The 21,033-nt window shown below is 41.0% G+C and overlaps 1 protein-coding gene across 2 annotated transcripts in view; it reads right to left on the bottom strand.

Moving 5' to 3' along the window:
- The window catches only part of ANKHD1 (ankyrin repeat and KH domain containing 1), a 195,988-nt gene that overhangs the window by 103,551 nt on the left and 71,404 nt on the right, over positions 1-21,033 (bottom strand). The window contains exons 3-6 of one of the 2 annotated variants that reach the window (XM_065410006.1): positions 14,435-14,591; positions 8,968-9,115; positions 6,774-6,921; positions 3,663-3,896 (exon numbers count right to left, since the gene is read on the bottom strand). In XM_065410006.1, the coding sequence (XP_065266078.1) occupies positions 3,663-3,896; positions 6,774-6,921; positions 8,968-9,115; positions 14,435-14,591 (687 nt within the window). Of the gene's footprint in view, positions 1-3,662; positions 3,897-6,773; positions 6,922-8,967; positions 9,116-14,434; positions 14,592-21,033 lie in introns of those variants that run through there. The other variant, XM_065410007.1, reaches the window with a different exon arrangement.

The raw sequence follows: 21,033 nt of genomic DNA on the forward strand, positions 1-21,033 counted from the left end.
CCAGAAGAGAGGGCAATTGTCATTTTTGTTGATGCAAAATCAGAGCACGTCATCTTGTCTGTTGAGGAGGTGGTGTCTGTCAGGATCGGTACTGTGATTCCTTTCAGAAGTGATACAAATTCGCTGCAGATTAGACAAATTGCCTTGAGTTTCAGTACTTTAATATGTAGTGAGGACTCTTAACTAGATCAGAAATGAGTCTGTAGCTTGTTTAGGTTCCTCTCCACTAGCCACAGAGGCTTATGTAGTGTGTTGCTGTGGGAGGAGGGGTTCAGAATGATACCACTTTGCACACAATCTCTGGATTTGCCACTAGTCCAGGGAAGATAAAACGGGATTTGGAATCTTGAGATAAGTATCCATATAGCGTTTGGTAAGCTCGAAAACAGATCTGAGGCATCCTTGGAGAGGGAACTAGTGAAGTCTGGCAAGAGGTGTCACACTTAAGTGGACAACATCATGTGGCCTACGTTTCTTGCTGTTATTGCAGATCAGGGATGCTATGGGCTGAAACCTGTTCAGAGAGAGCTACGATTTCATCAGCTTGGAATATAAAAGTTCCTTATAAATTCTATGGACTGAGCAGACGTGACAGATGACTACTTTTATTTCACCTCAAGTCCTGGAGAGTGCAACAGGTTGAGGTCTCTGGACAGGCCACTGGATAATTCCTGGAGGATTTCCCTCTCAGAAGCCAGTTACCCAAGTAGAGGTAAACATGCATTCCTTATGTTAGATGTGCTATCACTACTGCCAGAAATTTTATGAATACTTTTAGGGCTAGGCAGGCCCTGTACTAACAGAGGTCATATCCTACTGTGATCCGAAGATATTTTCTGAGGACCAGGTGAATAGCTATGTGACAATAAGCATCCTGAAGGCCAAGAGCCACAAGCCAATCCTGAGCTTCTACAGACAGAATGATGGAAGCTACCCTCGCCATTCTGAATTTGAATGAATGAAATTCAAGTGTATGAATTTCTTGAATCACCTAGGTTGCTTCCCCCCCTTCTGGAAATAAAAAAATAGCAAGAATAGAAACTTTGAATTCCTGGGTTACTACTTCTAATGGCTCCTAGCTGAAGTAAAAAAAAAAAAAAAAAAAAAAAATCTACCTTCTTCCTTCAGTTTTCTCTCATGAGATGGGTCCCCCAAACAGGGACATAGAAAACAGATCAGCTGGGGTCAAGGACTGAAATTGTAATCTCAAACACCCATTGGTCTGAAGTAATCCCAGTCTATGCCTGAGAAAAATGGGAAAGGTGGCAACCAAAAATGGAGATGAGAAAAAGGAAGCTGTGGTGGAACTGGTACATGGCTCTTGACTTGAAAGTCAGACTTGTTGATTGGATGATGATGCAGGGTGGGTGGGTAGGTAGCAGAAGAGGAGGGGGCTGTCTGGTGGGTGAATTGAGACTAAGGGCATGTCTTCACTAGCAATGTTATTAACTAACTAAAACGATAACGAGATATATATATAGATAGATATAGATATCTATAGATATAGATATATATTGGAAAATGGATGTACCTTCTCTTGCACTACAATATACAGAGTATTTTCTGTTCTCCCTAGCAACTTCTAAAGGACTTGTAGTCTTCAATAAGTGGTATAGGGTAGGAGGTTTCCAGTGGATATTGTGGCAAGTCACCTTCTTCCACTTCCTCAATGTACTCTTTTCCTTCCTGTTTTTCTTGATCTCTGAGGGTCTGCTTCCCTAACTGGGCTAGTAGGTAGTCTGACCGGGGAATAAAATCCGGTGTGCTCAAAAGAGACATGAGGAGAATAACTCCGTAGATGTCTCGTTGGAGAAGACCATGGAGCCCAGGAGGCCCAAGGTGGTGGACCAAAGGGACAGGTTTTGAGTCTTAAGGTGATGTCTGCCAGAGTAATACTGGATACTTCAGAGAAGTATGTCTGGATATTCTGCAGGGAGAAAATCTCAAGGTGGGCCCTAAATTGAATCTCTGGTGTCAGAGGGTGGGATATATATTTATTGGGGAATACCATGAATCTGTACATTTTATAAACTCCTTAAATCACATAAATCCAGTTACAGAAATGGAAATGTTTACAAGGTCTTCAAGCTCCATGACCATCACCAGAGAATCCACACAATCCTTATGTGGCTGTATCTGACTTCATAATGGACTTTGAATGGTCTCACACTAATTATTACAATCCAAGAATTTAAATGTCTACTGACATTTGGTAGAATTTAGGTTCTGAGAACCATGGAGTTCCTTTTCATTCAAGGAACTTACATACTCTATAGGAGAGTAATAAAATTATTAAATTCAGTCTTCATCTGCCACATCTCCCAGCAAGTAAAAAGGAACTCAACAGCAAATGTTTCCTGAATCTCAGAGTCTGAATTAATAGCTCAGCTGCACCCATTTTGTTTTTTAAATACATATACATGTACAAAAAAAAGGAAGATTTTACTTTACTTTTTGGAAAGTTTAGGAAAATACTTATCAAAGAAAAACAGTGTTAAAACAGAAGAATACTTGAGAAGTTAGAGTTTAAAAACAGACTAAATCATTCCTAAAACAAAACTTGGTAGAATTCTGGTTGGAAACTTAAAAACAAAGGATTTTAAGAAAGCAAAATGTCTGGAAGTCAGGAAATTGAGTTTAAGTTCTACAACCAGCCTTAATTTTGAACATGTAACCTCATCCACTGTCTATCAGTAAAGCCACAAGTCTCCTTAATCCCAACTATTTCCCCCTATAATTAGATTTTCAACGTGAGCCAGGACACACTCCATCTACTGACCTGCAAACCAACACGTGTTAGTAGGAGAACCTAATCACCTCCAAATCCATATTCCTGCTATGCTCCAGAGATATCTTACTTCTACCCTTAACATAGTATCAAATAAGCAACACCCCTCCATGATTTGCCATATAATCCAAATCGAAGACATCCATCCACTATACCAACCTCATTAAGACTCCTAAAATGGTTTTGAGACCCTACCATTACAGATAAGCATTATTACATATCTTTTACCACATATTGGCTGCAGATGCCTAAGTATCACATTCACAACTGGGGTGCTAGTACATTCTCTATAAAGGAGAGACAGACAGCGTGTGTATAGAACACCATCATTTGCAACAAGATTCATAGTTTAGAAAGATGCAGTTTTTGTTGCAATAGAGATGGCCACGACAAAACATACAGTTCTTCTTATGCTGCGTCAATGTCATTGGATGGAGGGTAGGTGGGGTATGTTGAATACGAGAAAGTTGCAAAAAGGGGGAGGGATAGCTCAGTGGTTTGAACATTGGCCTGCTAAACCCAGGGTTGAGAGTTCAATCCTTGAGGGGGCCATTTAGGGATCTGGGGCAAAAATCTGTCTGGGGATTGGTCCTACTACTAGATGACCTCCTGAGGTCCCTTCCAACCCTGATATTCTATGATTCTAACTCCAGATTTCCTGACTTTCACATTTAAGCTTACTTTAAACTCCAGCATTCCAATTAGGCTCCTGATGGTATTTTTTGAACCTTGACAAAGCTTGTCTGGGAATTTTAGTTAGATTCCAAGCACAAAATCTAACAATGTCATGTGTGTAATACAAGGATCCTCAAAAAAATACAAAAGGTGAAAGTCACCTAAAGTTTCTTCATAAATGAAGATTTAAACACCATACCTTTATAGCATGCTAATGTAAGTGCACTTTCTTTGAACTCATTGGAATGAGTGTTGATTCCTGCACCATATTCCAGAAGTACTCTTGCAACTTCAACATGACCTGCACTGGCTGCTTCCATTAAGGGGGTATGTCCATTTTCATTATGATCTTCTATATTAGCACCTGCTTTCAATAGCACTTTCACTATGTCAACGAATCCCCCAGCGCAGGCATAAGTGAGTGCTGTGTTCCCTAAGAGAAGATAAAAAGAACATACAGTAAGTAACCCCTTCCTCTTTCCCCTAATCCCAACTGTAAATAAATGAAACCAAAACCTATTTTAAACATATAGAATTTTAATCTACCTAAGTATTTATACCATAAATCAACCTAGCAGACTTTTGCATTTCTCTCACCTATGATTTCAGGTGAGGTAGAAGATTCAGAAACAGATTAACAATAAGACATAACTATTTTACTGAAACATTGCCCTAGTTCTAAGACTCCTTTTATCAGCCTAAACCTTTTATTGGCCTATGTTATCTTCTCTAGGAGACCTAGAGACACTCAGCAACCCTTTTATCTTTCATCTCATTCCAATACTATCATTCCTGCTTTGTTTGGCCTCTGCCTTCAGTAAACTATATGCTGGTAATTTCTCTCAGCCAATACAGTCAAGTTCTGACAACTGGCTCACACTTCCCTCAGCATTTTTCACCACATGCCTAGTATTTATGTAAATGATTTAACCGTTCATTATTTTTTTCTGTCTTTGCCCCTAACCCATCATATTCTTCCTGTGTAGAATGTGTTAATAAGAAAGCTTCCTATATTTCTGGATGCCCTTGGTATTCCTGCATCACTTGGTTTCAAAAATTGGCCACATTTTGTCTATTAGCAGTATCTCTCAGTTACTGCCCAGATGAAGTTTAGCTTATTTTTAATACTACTCTTTCACCTTCCCTATTCTCCCCAAATTCCACTTTTCTGAAACACCTTCAACAGAGGTATGGGTTAAGCCCTGGTTTACTTGCTCAAACTCATTATTTCTACCAGTGACTTATAGTATCCTTGAAAGCATCCTGGTTATCTCAAGCACCTGGAGTCCATTTCAGCAGACTACAGATTCAACTTCTGATCTTCAAAAACAGCCCATTTTCCCTCTTCAGAACTCTTGCACCAGACAAGCAAATCACAGATATAAATGCCTCTCTCTAATTATGGCATAAATTACACAAGGGGCCACCGAATCACCTACTACTACTTTCTTCCTCTAGACCACTAGTTCTCAACCAGTGGTACACAATATGGCTGGGGATACACAGAGGTCTTACAGGGGGCACATCACCTCATCTAGACATTTGCCTAGTTTTACAATAGGCTACAGAAAAAACACTAGTGAAGTCTGTACTAACTAAAATTTCATACAATGACTTGTTTATACTACTCTGTATACTATACAATGAAATGGAAGTACAATATTCATAAAATAAATCAATTGGAATATAATTATATGGTAAAAATGAGAAAGTAAGCAATTTTTTAGTAAGAGTGTGCTGTGACACTTTTGTATTTTTATGTCTGATTTTGTAAGCAAGCAGCTTTTAAATTAAGTGAAACTTCGGGTACACAGGACAAATCAGACTCCTGAAAGTGGTACAGTAGTCTGGAAAGGTTGAGAGCCACTGCTCTAGACCAGTGATACTCAGACCTCAGTAGTTCAGGAGCCAAATTAGCTATCAACATTACCCAAAAGATTCATAGTAGCGTGAATTCATTGTTTCATTTGCTACAATGACCGATGAAGTATTATTTTATCAGCTACAATTGGTTAACAACATAGTAAAAGCATCCTGATTGGTTAATAATTAAATCAGAATGTTTTAATATCATGTGCTTCAAAGAGCCACAGGAGACACATTAAAGAGCCACTTGCGACTCAAAGCTTCAGTCTGAGTATCACTGTTCTAGACAGTAGCAACTCCTTCCTTCAGTTCTGCAGGCTTTACACTCCAGATCTGCAATAACTATATGCCTGAAGCTTATTTGAAATTGGCTTTCCTCTATTTATCCTGTAATGCAATGTTTACCACCCTGGTCAGTCTTCCATCAAATGAATTACATGTTAAGTGAATGGCGTTGTGGCAAATTAAGTTGGTTAATTCTCTATCATGAAAAATACTGTGTTTTGCATTTCAATAGTAGTTTAATGGTTTCCTATCATATTAACAAAAAACAGGACAAACATTATAAAACTTCCCAAACTACCCAAAACTGACACAAAAATCAAGAACTTCTTGCAGAAAAAAGTATTTGGGATCACTACACAGGTTTTTTTGCTATGGACAAGGAATGAACAATGCACTACACTACACAAAAACATCCTTCAACTTTTAGTTTCCAGAAACAGTATTTGATCAGTTTTCAAAATTGATCATTTTTTCACCCAGCCAAATTAAAGAGCCGTAAGTATCTAAAGGTAAAAATAAAAATCTGAGTCTATATCTCAAAGTCATCTTTTGAAACCCTAACAGGGATCTAAATAAAACTACATTTAAAAAGGGCAAGTGCTTGAACTACACGAAGTTTGAACAAAGGGTTAAACTGAAATTTGGGCTAAAAAATATCACATAAGAACTAAACAGTTCAATCAAAATTTCTTTCTTGATATATGGAGGAAATGGTTGGCTGTGTTTTTGCAAGGGTTTCCCCTTAACATAAATCTTAAGGAAACTGCAGTTCTGGTAAGTATTAGTTACTGAATTATTATATTAAAATATTTTAGGCTTAATTTGTTCCAATTTGTTTCACTGGTGACCCTACTTCACAGGGGTCTTCAGTGGATAAAATGCTTTTGCATTAGAATTAACATCAAGGACTAAGGAAGAGCCATCTGGTTTCACTCAGGTGTTCAGTTTCAGCTGAACAATTATGGCTCCTGTTTGGTGCCCTGTAACAGTTATGATTGTTTTACCCTTTGAATTGAAGTAATTTGTACTGTATTGTCTATTAAATGAAAGCACCACATACTTAAAAAAATCAAATAGTTCAAAACATGCAAGTAAGAGGCTGGGACTGATTGGTACGTGCTAATCTTGTTAATTCATCCAGTTGCTGTTCCATACTTACCTGTTGAAGACTGGGCATTGACATCGGCACAATGAACAAGTAGCAGTTTTACAATGTCTACATAGCCTCCACTGGCAGCTGCCATTAGTGGAGTTATGTCTCCTTTATTCCCTCGATCTTCAACATTTGCATGCATCGCTAGTAGCACCTGAACAAACAAACAGAAGTTCACTTAAATGAGTTTTAACAATTATGTTTTGCTCCTTTAATTATGAGGGGACTCAGGGTATGTCTACACTACAAACCTAAGTCGACCTACAGCCACTGCCGTAATTACTGCGCTAGTACATGCCTCCTTGGGTTGGTGGTGCACATCCTCAGCAAGAATGCTTCCATTGACCTAAGAGGGGCAGTGTGGGGAGCTGACAGCCTGGTCTGGCAGCTTCACTGGCAGCTCCCTGCCAGAAGTCTGGCTACCACGCAGGCTTCTGGGTGCCCAGTGGGCTCTCTCAGCCCCCACTCCCAAAAGGGAGCCGGACACCCTTGTCAATTTCACAGCCCACTGAGCCCTGAAATACACAAAAGACTGCCTGGCTCCTGGCAGGTGGCTCTCAGCTGAGACTGAGATCCAAAGTCACTCCAGGCTTCTCACCCCAGCTCCTGGCCGGGATCATGGTCCGAAGCCCCCCCAGCTTCTCACCCCAGCTCCCAGCTGGGATCAGAGTCCAGCTACCCTGCTCTCCAGGGGGAGCAGGGACATTCGTGTCAATTTTATGGCTCCTGGCATGAAATTGACAAGAGAGCAGATAGACACTGCATAGCCCTAAATACACTGACATAAGCCTTATGCCTCTCCTGGAGGTGGAGTTATTATGTCAGTGTAGTAGGGCACTTACATCGATGGGAGGAAGGATGTAGTGTAGAGACTGACAATTAGGTCAACATAAGCTGCTTTAAGTCCAACCAACTGTGTAGCATAGACCAGCCCTAAAAACTATTTTCCCTTCTTTCTCCCTGATCCTTTTAAAAGCTTTGTATCACAGCAATCCTACCTTCAGTAAAGAACGAGATATGGATCTGTCCAGAGCCAGTCATGACTGCTACTTGCATCTGCCCAAGTAGAGCACTATGCTGTTTTTCTTCCACATTTTTCACGTTACAATATTTAAAACCAAAAATATAAGCAAAGACTGCAACATTTTCAAATACTTCAGATAAAGTGCAGTTCCACTCAAAGTGAGTTTGTGGCAATTGAGATGTGCTACATTTATGCGTTAATGATTCCAGCACAAATTTGTTCAATTTACTTGCAAAGAGGTTTCTCCCAATAAACTCATGTTGGGATCACCGAGTCAAGCTAGGTGCTTTCTGGCTTGTGATTCACCACCAGTAATAGCTTTCAATGGAGCTGCACAAGTGTAACTGAAGACAGAATTTGAAGGTAATGCAGAAGTGAACTGGAATTAGAATTTAGTTAACGATGCTGATATATTAGCCAGAAAAAAGTCCCAGTTTTAGAACTGATTGAGTCATTATGCATCATAAAATATTAATGTAAGATTAATTTTTTTTTTTTTGCTTTGCAGTCACCTTTAGGGGCTGAATCTTAGGGCTTGTCTAAATTACCTGCTGGATTGATGGGCAGTGATCGATCCAGCAGGGGTCGCGACACAATAAATCGACCGCCGAGCACTCTCCTGTCGACTCTGGTACTCCACCAGGGTGAGAGACGCAGGCAGAGTCGACGGGAGAGCGTCAGCCGTTGACTTACCGCAGAAGACACCGCGGTAAGTAGATCTAAGTACGTCGACTTCAGCTACATTATTCACGTAGCTGAAGTTGCATAACTTAGATCGATCCCTCCCCCCATGTAGACCAGGCCTTAGAATGACTATTTGGCAGCACAGCTTGATACTGTCTGGAGTCATGTGCCTGGAAGCTAGAGGCAGATCATTTGAACACATACAAGATGTAATTTTCAAACAAGATCATTTATGTTGTAGCATGTCTTATTTGTTACCCCTTCCTCTTTAGACTGAGGGCTTGTAAAAAGCATATTTAGTGGGAAACTGTCTGAAAGGCTGTTGAGCATGCAATAAAGTGAACTGCACTATATTTTACTTCATATTCCTTTTAGAGTACAAAATCCATTCTAATCAAAAGGACTAAAATGTTTGGCTTTCGAAGAGTTTCAGGCATATAGCACTCTGTATTTGAAGTCTCAGTCATAAGTGATTGCGTATTTTCTACTTACTTGTGCTAATTCATAATACCCAGCTGAACAGGCCAAGCAAAGGAGACTCTCCCCTTCTTCGGTATGTTCATTTACACTTCTTCCTTCATCCAGCAGCTTCCGGACAGCATTCACATCCCCATCGGAGCATGCTTCTGCCAAACTGCGACTGGAAAATTATTTATCATACAATGAACACATAGGAATAATTCTACAGCAGACAGGTAGTGAGCTTTCTGATAAACAACAGTAAAGTCAAGGTATATAGCAAAAGACTTTTGCTTAATTGACATGCTAGTTTGCTGTTTAGCACTTTGAAAGGGTCTTCCAGAAAGTGATATAGAAAGGCAAAGTGCTTTTCAAAACAAACAACAGCTCAACACCTCTGTGTAGGAGCTAATATTCCCTTTCACAGATGGTCTAATAGGAATTTGCTTCGATTTTGAAATAAGTGGCTAGCCACTGACACAGCTGCATTGGTGCAAATCCCAGGTCCAGACAAGGGAAGCTATAATATGCACCAACGTAGCTCATCCCAGTTTCAAGCAGAGAATCTCCACTAGTGCAAGTTGCAGCTTTCCTGTGTACACTTGAGGTTTGTACTGGGGCAGTTTTGACAGCAGCTAGCCATTGACTGCAAGAATGGGGCAAATTCCCAGTATGGACAATGCTTAAGTGACCTGCCTAAGGTCACATTGAATACTGTTGCAGAACTAGGAATAAACTAGATCTCCCAACTGCCAGTCCTCTGCTTTATCCATAAGACTTTTCTATTCCTACTGCCTGAACTATTTTACTGGAAGGAAATAAATTAAATAAGTACATAATGTTTAGACAAAACATTCATATGACAAATTATCCTTAGTTATTTGATTTTTTTGGACTGCCAACATTTTAACTATACCTTTAAAAAATACCAAAGAAACTCAAGCCACTGAAGTTTGCAGCCTATCTAGAATAGTAAATTATTAAAATATGCCTATTGGATGGATTCATTATTTTATTTAGTTTCAACATTCCATTATACTGGGATACCTCAACTAAGGGCTTGGCTACACTGGTAATTAACAGCGCTACAACTTTCTTGCTCAGGAGTGTGAAAAAAACCACCCCTGAGCGCAGCAAGTTTCAGCGCTGTGAAGTGCCAGTGTAGACAGTGCTCCAGCGCTGGGAGCTATGCCCCTCATGGAGGTGTTTTTTTAGAGCGCCGGGACCACACAAGGCACGTTAAAGCGCTGCCACGGCAGGGCTTTAGCATTGCCAGTGTAGACTAGCCCTAACACTGCAAGGAAGGGAGGTGGGTGGGTATTCTGTAGCTCCTTCTCATTCAAGAACCCCAAATCTGACAAAAAAGTAGGAAGTCTAGAGAAGTCAATGTACCTCTTACATTCCAAAGTGAAAACGCATCAGTGTAGCAGCATAAAATATATTGGAAACTGACTGATGTGCCAATTCAAGAAGGATAAAAAGGTCCTTACGCAGTATTGCTATTCTCTAACTATCAAGCCGTCATGACCAATGCCCCCAGCTCTTGTCACCATAAAAGACCTCAAGGCTCAGGAAATACTTAGCCATTACCTTAAGCAACAGTTTTAAGGGCCAATGGGAGCTGCAGAGGCAGTGCTTGGGGCTGGGGCAGTGCATGGTGCCCCCCTGGCCGCGCCTCTGCCTAGGAGGCGAGGGATGTCGCCGCTTCCGGTGAGCCTGATAGGCAGCCTGCCAGCCCCACCAAACCGCCCCCTACCCCAGAGCACCCGTGGTGTCCCCCAGGCTGCCCCCAAGCACCCAGGATTTAGTCAGGGTATATAGTACAAGTCATGGAGAGGTCACGGACTGTGATTTTTTGTTTACTGCCCATGACCTGTCCATTACTTTTACTAAAAATACCCATGACTAAAACGTAGCCTTAGTCATGATTACCAACACATAGCTGTAGGACCAACTCCAGCAGAACAATCAGAGTGATGTGTTCCTGCCAGTGCATCTTATTTATAAGACATGGAAATTTGCCTTCAAAGTGAGGACTGGTTGGCACAGAGGCATAAAATTCAAGAGAGAAATTGGGCCCATTTATTTTCTCTGACACGTACACAAGCTGACTCCAGAGCCTCTCCTCTATCGCCCTCAGTGTACAGACTTGGATAGGAACAGAAAGTTAACTTGTTAATTCAGGAATATATATGAGTTTCAATTTCCAACAAAGTACCAACGAATTCCAATTATTAAACTACTCTTTGAATCCCTATAAATAATTCTCACTTGAGAGATACACCCTTCTCAGACAATGAAAATGTTAGTAGTTGCCAGATAAGGACCCTTGGAGCCGGGCTGATAAGAAGGTGGAAGTCATTTGCCAGACTGAGCTTTTTGTGATTCCCTTCAGTGACTACAGCAGTTATTTAAATATAGGATTAACAATGTAATGGGACAGTAATTGACATAATGGATCAGACTCTTGGTCCACCTAGTCGGTATCCTGACTCCAACAAAAACCGATACCAGATACTGCAGAAGGTGGTGCAAGAAACCTCAGAGTAGGCAGATTTGGCATAATCTACCCATCTGAAAGGTTTTATCCCAATCCTTAATATTTAGAGTGGCTTCAGCCTTAAGACTGAAGTTTTATATCCTTTCCAAAATATTTTTTGCATTAATTCAAACAACTCTGGATGTTCTTGTTATCCAAATAAATATCCAATCCCTCTCAAAATTCTGTGAAGTTCTTTGTCTCTGACTTCCTGTAGCAGTGAGTTCCACAATCTAGTTACATGTCTAACACTGTTGCAAAAAAAGCGAACATCATTCTGTGATGTATAAGCAGGAGTGTTGTAAGCAAGACATGAGAAGTAATTCTTCTGCTCTACTCTATGCTGATTAGGCCTCAACTAGGGAGTAGTGTGTCCAGTTCTGGGCGCCACATTTCAGGAAACATGGGGATAAATTGGAGGAAGTCCAGAGAAGAGCAACAAAAATTATTAAAGGTTTAGAAAACATGACCTATGAGGGAAAACTGAAAAAACTGTGTTTGTTTAGTCTGGAAAAGAGAAGATTCAGAGGGGACATGATAACAGTTTTCAAGTACATAAAAGGTTGTTACAAGGAGGAGGGAGAAGAACTGTTCTTAACCTCTGAGGATAGGAAAAGAAGCAATGGGCTTAAATTGCAGCAAGGGAGGTTTAGGTTGGACATTAGAAAAAAAACTTCCCAACTGGAATAAATTACCTAGGCAGGTTGTGGAATCTCCATCATTGGAGATTTTTAAGTGCAGGGGACTGGACTAGACCTCTCAAGGTCACTTCTAGTCCTATGATTCTATGAGGAGTGAAAAAGTATTTCCTTTTCTCATATTTGAATTTACCACCTGCCTTTCAATTTCACTGAATACTCCCCTTGCTCTTGTGTTATGAGACAAGGAGAGTAGAAGTTTCCCATCTATCTTTTCTAGACCATTCATTAGTTTAATCTTTTTACACATCTTCATCTCTCTTCTAAGGAGAAACAATCTCCCTCCCCCCAAAAACCAAAACTCTCTTCCTACAAGAGTTTTTCCATGCCCTTAATCACTCATCATCCTTTTCTGAACCCCCTAGAACTCTGCAATACCCTTTTTGAGATAGGGTGTATTACTGCAGACGGAGGTCATACCATTTGATTTTTTTTTCATTTAGAGAAATACTCTAAAATACAACAGTGTATAGATCCAATCATTTTATTATCCTAATCAAAGTAAATATTTTATACAAAGAATTGGCTGTATATATTGTGTACATGGCTGTGTATTCAAGCCAACCTATTAAGGAATCGAACTGAAGCTGAATCTGCTCATAGCAACGACGACTATGAAAAACAGAAGTTACAAAGCAATATGAGTGATTATGGACATTGAACTTGCTTCTAGTTGACACAAAGAATACATCTTCTCCAAACTCTTCTTCCTGTTTGTTATCTGCTCAAGTATTGCCCACTCCCTATGCTATTCTCAAGACTAAATGATTATGTATATTATTTTAATTATATAATTTAAAAAATTCACATAATCAACTCAGTGGGCTAAATGCACAAATTATTCTATGGGTTGTGTTATACAAGGTCAAACTAGATGATCATAACTAGCCCTTCTGGGCTTAAACATCTACAAAATATAAAAATGCTCTTGCAATACACTACCCCATTCCTTCTCCCAGATCCCCATGTTATGGATTTACATGTATGTTATTTGTCTAACAAATGATAAACTCTGAGGGGATAGGGCCTTGTCCTATGTTTGAAAAGAGCCAGGCACATCTATGATGCTATAATTAAAATCATCATAATTTATAGATGCTAAAGGAATAGCGTTTGTGATTTAATTAAGTTTTATGTCCATTTCTAAATTCCTTGAAGAACTGTTCTCCATGAACAGTACCTCAAATCTTACACACTTAGTTCTGCAGTATGTACAACACAGTATTTCAACAATTATTCAAGTTTCCTCCAGGCCCACATACAGTACCACCTTAATGTCAAATATCTGAGGGGAAGCTGACAGACATCTTGCCCCTTAACTTTCAAAAGCTGAAAGTAGAAGATACTGAGGCTTCAGCAGCTTAAAGTGACACTTCTCTTTCCTACTGAAGGAGTGATGTGAAAGCATGCTTCCTTGGGACTTAAGACAATCACTTGATTCTGGGGCATTGGGGCAGACATACTCTCCTGATTAATCAAGTTGACAGATGTTTCATGGACAAGTATTAGGAAATTTAGTTTTTCCTCCAAAATCTTAGAGCAACAGCCTCTGGCAGATGACTATCCAATGAGGACTACCCCAGACAATGAGCTATCTAACCTTTAGTTTCATAAAAAGACAACCCTCGAAGCTGCTCCGGCAGTAGTTATGGCAAAAAAACCTAGCATCTCTGGGTACGTCTATACTGCAATTAGAAACCAGTGGGAGGCCCATGCCAGCTGACTAGGGCTCGGGCCAACGGGCTATTTAATTGTGATCTAGACATTTGAGGTCAGGCTGGAGCCCAGGTTCTAGGAACCTGCAAGGTGGGAGGATCCCAGAGCTTGGGCTGCAGCCCCTTAGCCCAGACCCGGCCAGCTGCAGGTGTCTAATTGCGGTGTAGACATACCCTCTGTGGGAATGGTGAGGCTGGCTTTCCATTATAAGCAAGCTTTTGTTTAAGAAGTTTTTTGTACAGGAGAGACTGACATCACACACCAAATGGGAAGAAGGGCAACTTTCTCAAAATGTTAAGAGAAGGAAGGATGCTACAATGCACTATTACACTGTCCTTGCTACAGTCCCTAGCTAACAGCTTGAGGTAAGGTGTGCAATGCCCTGAGATTTGAGAACATGGCTGCTGCTACTACTAGCAAGGGATTTATGTGACCGAGAGGTGGGAACTGCAAAAGTAATTAAATCCAAAATGCAAAAAAACCATTTTCAAATCTACAATTTAGATACCATAATTTAAATTATATGAAAATGTAAGCCTTTACATACTTGTCCACTTGTCCTGCATTGTGATTGTTCTCTGCTCTCATCCGTGTCAATGCAGCAGCAGCTTCATCCAACGCACAGCTGACAGACGAAGTCAGTCTTCGGAGCACCTCAGGATCTGCGAAGGCTTTACCATCGGCAGTGGACAATTTACCAATTCCTTCAGTGTTTGTTCGTTCATCAATCAGGTTAGTATGAAAGTCACACAAAAAAATGCAAAGACACTATTTTAAAATTTCAGTCACATGCACTATTAGTAAAAAAAAGTCATCTGCAAACATGCTCGAAAATCAAATATAATTAAAATAACTTTTTTTTATAATCTGAAATTTTAAATTATAGCATAGCAGCAGCAAAGCTATGTTTATTTGCAGTTCTATTATATGCCCCAATTTCAAGCTTATACCTTTTGAAAAAACTCTTGGGGTGGAGAACAAGCAGGGGAAACAAGTCTAAAAGTGAACGTCTGGGAAGCTTTGATGTAATGCCATTTGGCTTCTTTAAGATTATCTGAATTTGAAGAACATTTTTCCACTCCAATTTTTCAGATGCCTCCCCCTCCCCACGTTCCCCACAACTTAGGAAGTAAAAAACGTAAAAGCTTCCTGAGGATTTAGTTATCAACAAGGATAAGTGCTTTTAACAAGCTTGAAAAAAGTTTAAACTATTTGTTTGATCTTCAAGTAGCTTAATGTACTAAAGCGCAGAAAACCAGATAAAACCAAAATAAAGTATCTTACTCCAAAATGTAGTAAAACGGTGATTTTTTGAATGACCGTGTATAGTAAAATTTTTAACCCCAGTAAATTTTTTAATCCGTTTCTTTAAAAAAAATAATGAAGCTTAGTACCAGTTGTGTACTTGACCTTTATGACACAAACTGATGCACTTCTGAATCTACAGACTAGCATACAATAGCATCAAAAGAAAGGGAAACTTACCTCATTAATCTCAATTATCAGGGGGTAGCCGTGTTAGGCTGTATCTACAAAAACAACAAGGAGTCTGGTGGCACCTTAAAGACTAACAGATTTATTTGGGCATAAGCTTTCGTGGGTAAAAACCTCACTTCTTCAGATGCATCTGAAGAAGTGAGGTTTTTACCCACAAAAGCTTATGCCCAAATAAATCTGTTAGTCTTTAAGGTGCCACCAGACTCCTTGTTATTAATCTCAATGACACTCAAATGCCAAAAATGAAAACTTTTTCACTGCTGATACCACTGTGTGGTACAACTATAGAAGCTTATCCCGCATAGCTAGTTTTACCCAAGGACATACTCAGAGGTAAGGCCCCATCTATTCGACAAATGTAAACATTCTGGCACAATTGTACTTGCAGCATAGACTTAAATCTTCAAGTACAAACATGCAACTAGTCAAGTGTTTGGTAACATACTGAATACAATAGTTCACAGCAGTGGTTCCCAAACTGTCAGTCATGACCCACAGGATGGCCCTGAAAGAGTACCAGAATGGTCATGAGACAAGGGAAAAAAAGATGCAAGAAAGCTTCTAAACAAACAGCCACCAGGGCAGTGCCATCTGCTGTTGGAGCATTAGGGTATGTCTACACAGCATTTTGGACCAAACCTCCCAGCCTAGACCCAGAAACTCAGCCTAGTGGAGCTCATGCTAGTCTCCCTTCTTGTATAGCTCTATAGACAGCAGTTTGAAGTTGTGGGTCTCGTGGGGGTTCAGGCTCTGATCCTAGGAAAGAGGATGGGCTTCAGTGCCTGAATCGGCTGACCCAAGCTAGGAAGCTGGCTCCAAAATGCTGCACAGATCATACCCATAAAGACAGGTTTCAGAGTAGCAGCCGTGTTAGTCTGTATCCGCAAAAATAACAGGAGTACTTGTGGCACCTTAGAGACTAACAAATTTATTAGAGCATAAGCTTTCGTGGGCTACAACCCACTTCTTCGGATGCATCCGAAGAAGTGGGTTGTAGCCCACGAAAGCTTATGCTCTAATAAATTTGTTAGTCTCTAAGGTGCCACAAGTACTCCTGTTATTTTTGCATACCCATAAAGCGCTCTCACACCCACAGCTGCAGCCAGCCAGGAAAGCTAGGAAGTGCCATCTGCTGCCAGAACAATACACTCACAGCAGCAGCAGCATGCCTTCCTATGGCCAGCAGCAGGTCACAAGCTCCATGTGGAGGATGCAAAAGCAATGCAGGAAGAATGGGAAAGGGAGGGAGACTGGTGGAATCCCTTTCTTCCAGCACATGGGGCAGCAGGCCAACTAAAAGGATCTAGTGGGCTTGATGTGGCCCTCAGTTGCCCAACCCTTTTTTTGGTTTAGTGTTCGAGGGCCCCCAGGAGACAGAGGCCCTGTGTGAGTCACACTGGTTAATCCACCCAAAATTTTCGAAGTAAACTGTTAAGATGGAGTGTTCTTTTATGCAAAGCCAACCTGACAACTAAGGTATCAGGAGGGTCATGTGAACAGAGGTGAGTTTAAAGGGGGTCAACAGCATGAGCAATTTGGGAACCATTGGTTTACACATTACTGGAAACTAACACACTGATTCAACGGTAGCAAACGTAGGTCATCTTTAATAAGCTAAGCAACAGAGTGGCTTGAGTAGCTATTTAATCAAAGATGTAACCAGGGCTACACCAGAAAGATAAAAACCCTGTGAAAGTGATTCTGGACAACACATTTCAGAAATCTTAACACCTGCCGTATATACACCTTCTGATTCTTTTGAAATTCAACTGTGTTTTCTATTTTTCCCAGCTCGTAACCCTGAGTCTAGCATTAGTAACCATACTTTAAAAGTAGTTTCAAGCATCATTCAAAGAATCCCAAATTAGAGACATAAGAAACCTATTACAGCATCCAATTCACCTCCTCACCAGTACAGGAATCTATGGTTATAAACCTTAGAGCCTTACCAAATTTCTTCAAACTGGAAAAAATTTAGGATGGCTTATGCTTGACCAAGGGCCAAATATATAATCTGATCACATTGAACTGACTTGCACAGCTCGATACTTTCTGCAATCTGGTCCTATGCTGCTATTGCGACTTCGAATACTTAAGGCTGTATAGATCCAAGTCCATTGTCTTATTATGAAGCTCCAGAATCCTTGTTAGATTTGAATATTGTCATTATGGATATAGGTAGGGGTGTATAAAGCAACAAGTCTATCCAGTCCAGACACAGGAGTGAGCAACTACAGCCACATTCATCAACAGACAAGCCTAGACTTTGAGGGAAAGAAGAGCTTCCTAATCAGCTATCAGGTCCTTTATCCAATATGGGAAATTTCAATGCCTGGAGGATATAGGGGGACACACTCTCTCACCGCTTCTGGATATTAAAATCCATCCCTTTACTAACTGCTTTGCTTCTTTGAGAAGGAGCAGCTCTGGGTTACCCAGAAAATCAGCTTGCCCTGTATTTAGTTGGGGGTCATTCCCACCCCCATGATTCACTAGATAATCAGAAAATGGGCTTTCCCACTGCAGATATCATAACATGGGGCTTCTCAAAACATTCTCTATGAGGACACCCATTTGGACCATCGAAGTACCTCATCTCCTTATTAGAGTTTATTATGGCAGAGCTGTTGCAATTTCCTAGTTAAAGGTGGGTTCGAATACAAATTCAAAATAGGAGTTCAACCTTGATATTTTGTATGAAAAATAGTACATCACGTTTTCATCATAATTTCAGAGTCATGCTTGAATTTTCAAAGAAATCTGTTAATTAATCTGAATTTATGAGTTTAATAGTTAACAATTGGCCTTAAAGTTCACGTTCTGAGTTTCATAGTGCTTCTGGCTCCTCCAGCTTAAAAATCTAAAAGAAAGTCTAATTTGTACATAGTAAGAGTTTAGGGGTCTATCTGGGGTTATCATCAGAGTGTTTAGGAGTCCCATTAATAGAAGACCTTGGGCCCAGCACTGTACAAACAGAACAAAAAGACAATCCCTGCCCCAAAGAGCTTACAATCTACACAGAACACAAGAGGCAACAGATGGATACAGACCGACCAATAGATCAGTGCAAGCAAACAATGAGAATATTGGTCAGCATGATTGGCAGTGGTCTCAGCCCACCAACAGTCTTACAGTTAAGTTTTTTGTAGGCATCATAGCATAATAGTTTTAAGAAAGGATTTGAATAAGAACAATGAAGTGGCTCTGCAGACTTTTTCCTAAGCATGAGGAAAAAGCACAAAGTTGCTTCTCTGATAATTTAACAAGTGGATGATAGAGGATGGCATCATGGGCCAAATCAGAGGCAGGAATCGATCTCTCTTATTCAGCATTGAAAGAGGTAGGGTGGACCATGAAGGGCCTTGAAAGTGAAGGCAAATAGCTTATGTTTGATATAAAGAGGAAGCCAGTGGAATGATGCAAACAGGGATAACATGGTCAAGGCGAAAGATTAGGAAAATGATTTTTGCAACAGCATTCTGAATGGACATATATTCATTGTTTATTAACAAAATTAAAAATTGTATTAGCCTTACTTCTCAGAACTGAACCCTATATTCCACTGTTAGTAGACAAAACATTATATGTATTACTTCTATTCTCCAATGCAGTATGCAGAAAGCTGCCTCCCCTCCCCCCTCCCCAGATTACAATACTTCATTTTCTTATATGTCCACAGTAATGTTTCCTACTTCCAAAACTGGCAGCTAACATGGTGCACAGGAAACAGATTTTGCTAGTCCAGAGGCATTTGTGTTGGATCAAAGGCCTGGTCTACATTACAAACTTAGGTCAACATAAGCCGCATTAAGTCGATCTAATAATGTATGTCTACACTATTGAGTCGCTTCCACCGACCTAAGAGGCCTCTAAAGTCTACTTCTGTACTCCATCTACACGAGAGGTGCAGCGCTTGATTCGACATCCATGGGTCGACATGGGTATACTGTAGACACTGCATTGTGTAACTCGAACACATTGGCCTCCAAGAGGTGTCCCACAGTGCTCCGCTGTGACTGCTCTGGAGAGCACTTCAACTCCACTGCATGTCAGCCAGGTACACAGAAAACAGCCACTCCCCTGTTAAAGCCCCGGGAACTTTTGAATTTTCATTTCCTGTTTGATCAGCATGGAGAGCTCGCCAGCTCAAGGCCACAAACGCGCTCCAGCATGGAGTACACAGAAGGTGGTGGATCTTAATTCTGTGTGGGGAGAAGAGTCTGTGCAGGCAGAGCTCCAATCCAGCAGAAGAAATGCTGACATCTATGCCAAGATCATGGAGGGTATTGGGGGGGAAGGGGGGAAGGAGGAGAGAAAGGCTACACAGGGACATGCAGCAGTACTGCATGAAAATGAAGGAGCTTCAGCAAGCGTACCAGAAGACAAGGGAGGTAGTCATTCTGGTTCTGCCCCACAGACATGCTGCTTTTATGAGGAGCCACGTGCGATTCTCAGCAGTGACCCCACCACTACCTCAAAACGCTCCATAGATATGTCCCAGGGCCCCAGGCAACCTCAAGCAATAACGAGGAGGACATTGTTGATGAGGAGGAGAACGAGAACATGAGACAGGCGAGCAGAGGATCTATTCTCCCTGACAGCCAAGAACTGTTTTTAACGCGGGAGCCCATCCTTTTACCAGACCAGTTGGTGGTGGTGCATGATGCCGGGGAAGGCACCTCTGGTGAGTACACATTTCCAATCAAATTGTAGGGGTTATATGCTATTTTTTATATTTAATCTGAACAAAAAAAAAGTAGGTGTAATGAGTATCTGTGGCCACTCCAGCTATGCAAAGGGTGCTCTCTGAAAAAGAATGTTTATGTGCGCGGGGATGGCCCATGAATTCTCCATGGAGATCTCTAGGAAGCTTTCATGGAGGTACTCTGCAATCCTTTGCAGAAGGTTTACGGGAAGGGCTGCCTTATTTCGTCCACCACGATAGGACACTTTCCTGCACCACTCCAGTATTAACTCTGCTGGCATCATTGCAACACACAGCATTGCAGCATAAGGACCAGGTCAGTACCCAGATGCTTGCAGCATCTGCTTCCTTGCCACCTCGGTTACCCTCAGGAGAGTGATATTGCATAGGGTCACTTGGGGAAATGGGGGAAGTTTTCAATGCTAGCCCTTAAACCTCAAACAATTCAAAAAACAATCCACCCCATTTGGTGAAATCTGGGTTACACAACCATGCTTTCCTAAATGTGCCATGGTTGTGGTTGGAAGGGATCACCATGTATTGCAAGCAGCATAAAAAAGGGCTGCTTCCTGTTTGTCTCCCTTCCCCCCTAACCCTCCCGCTTTTGTAAAAAAACCTAACTATTTGGGGGGCTTTATACTGGTGCCTGTCCTCAAGCACCATCCAGGTTGCTAGGGGAAAGGGGGCTTTTCTCAAGTTCCAACCTGTGATTCCAACGATGTCTTCACAAAAGCAGCAGCACAAGACCTCTCGCTCATGCCTCATGGCCTTACTCACCATGGTTGGAGCAGCAAACTGACTCTTGCAATAGCCAGTGATTGTGATTACTTTGTGGCTTGCAGTGAAGTGTATTGAGGGGTGTTCTTTTTAATAAAAAAATTAACCTTGCACCAGAAACAATGTATGCACTGTCAATGCTACCCTTGTGCTTTACATTCCTTTCA

The sequence above is a fragment of the Emys orbicularis genome, chromosome 8 (genome assembly GCF_028017835.1).
Source record: "Emys orbicularis isolate rEmyOrb1 chromosome 8, rEmyOrb1.hap1, whole genome shotgun sequence".
NCBI lineage: Eukaryota > Metazoa > Chordata > Testudines > Emydidae > Emys > Emys orbicularis.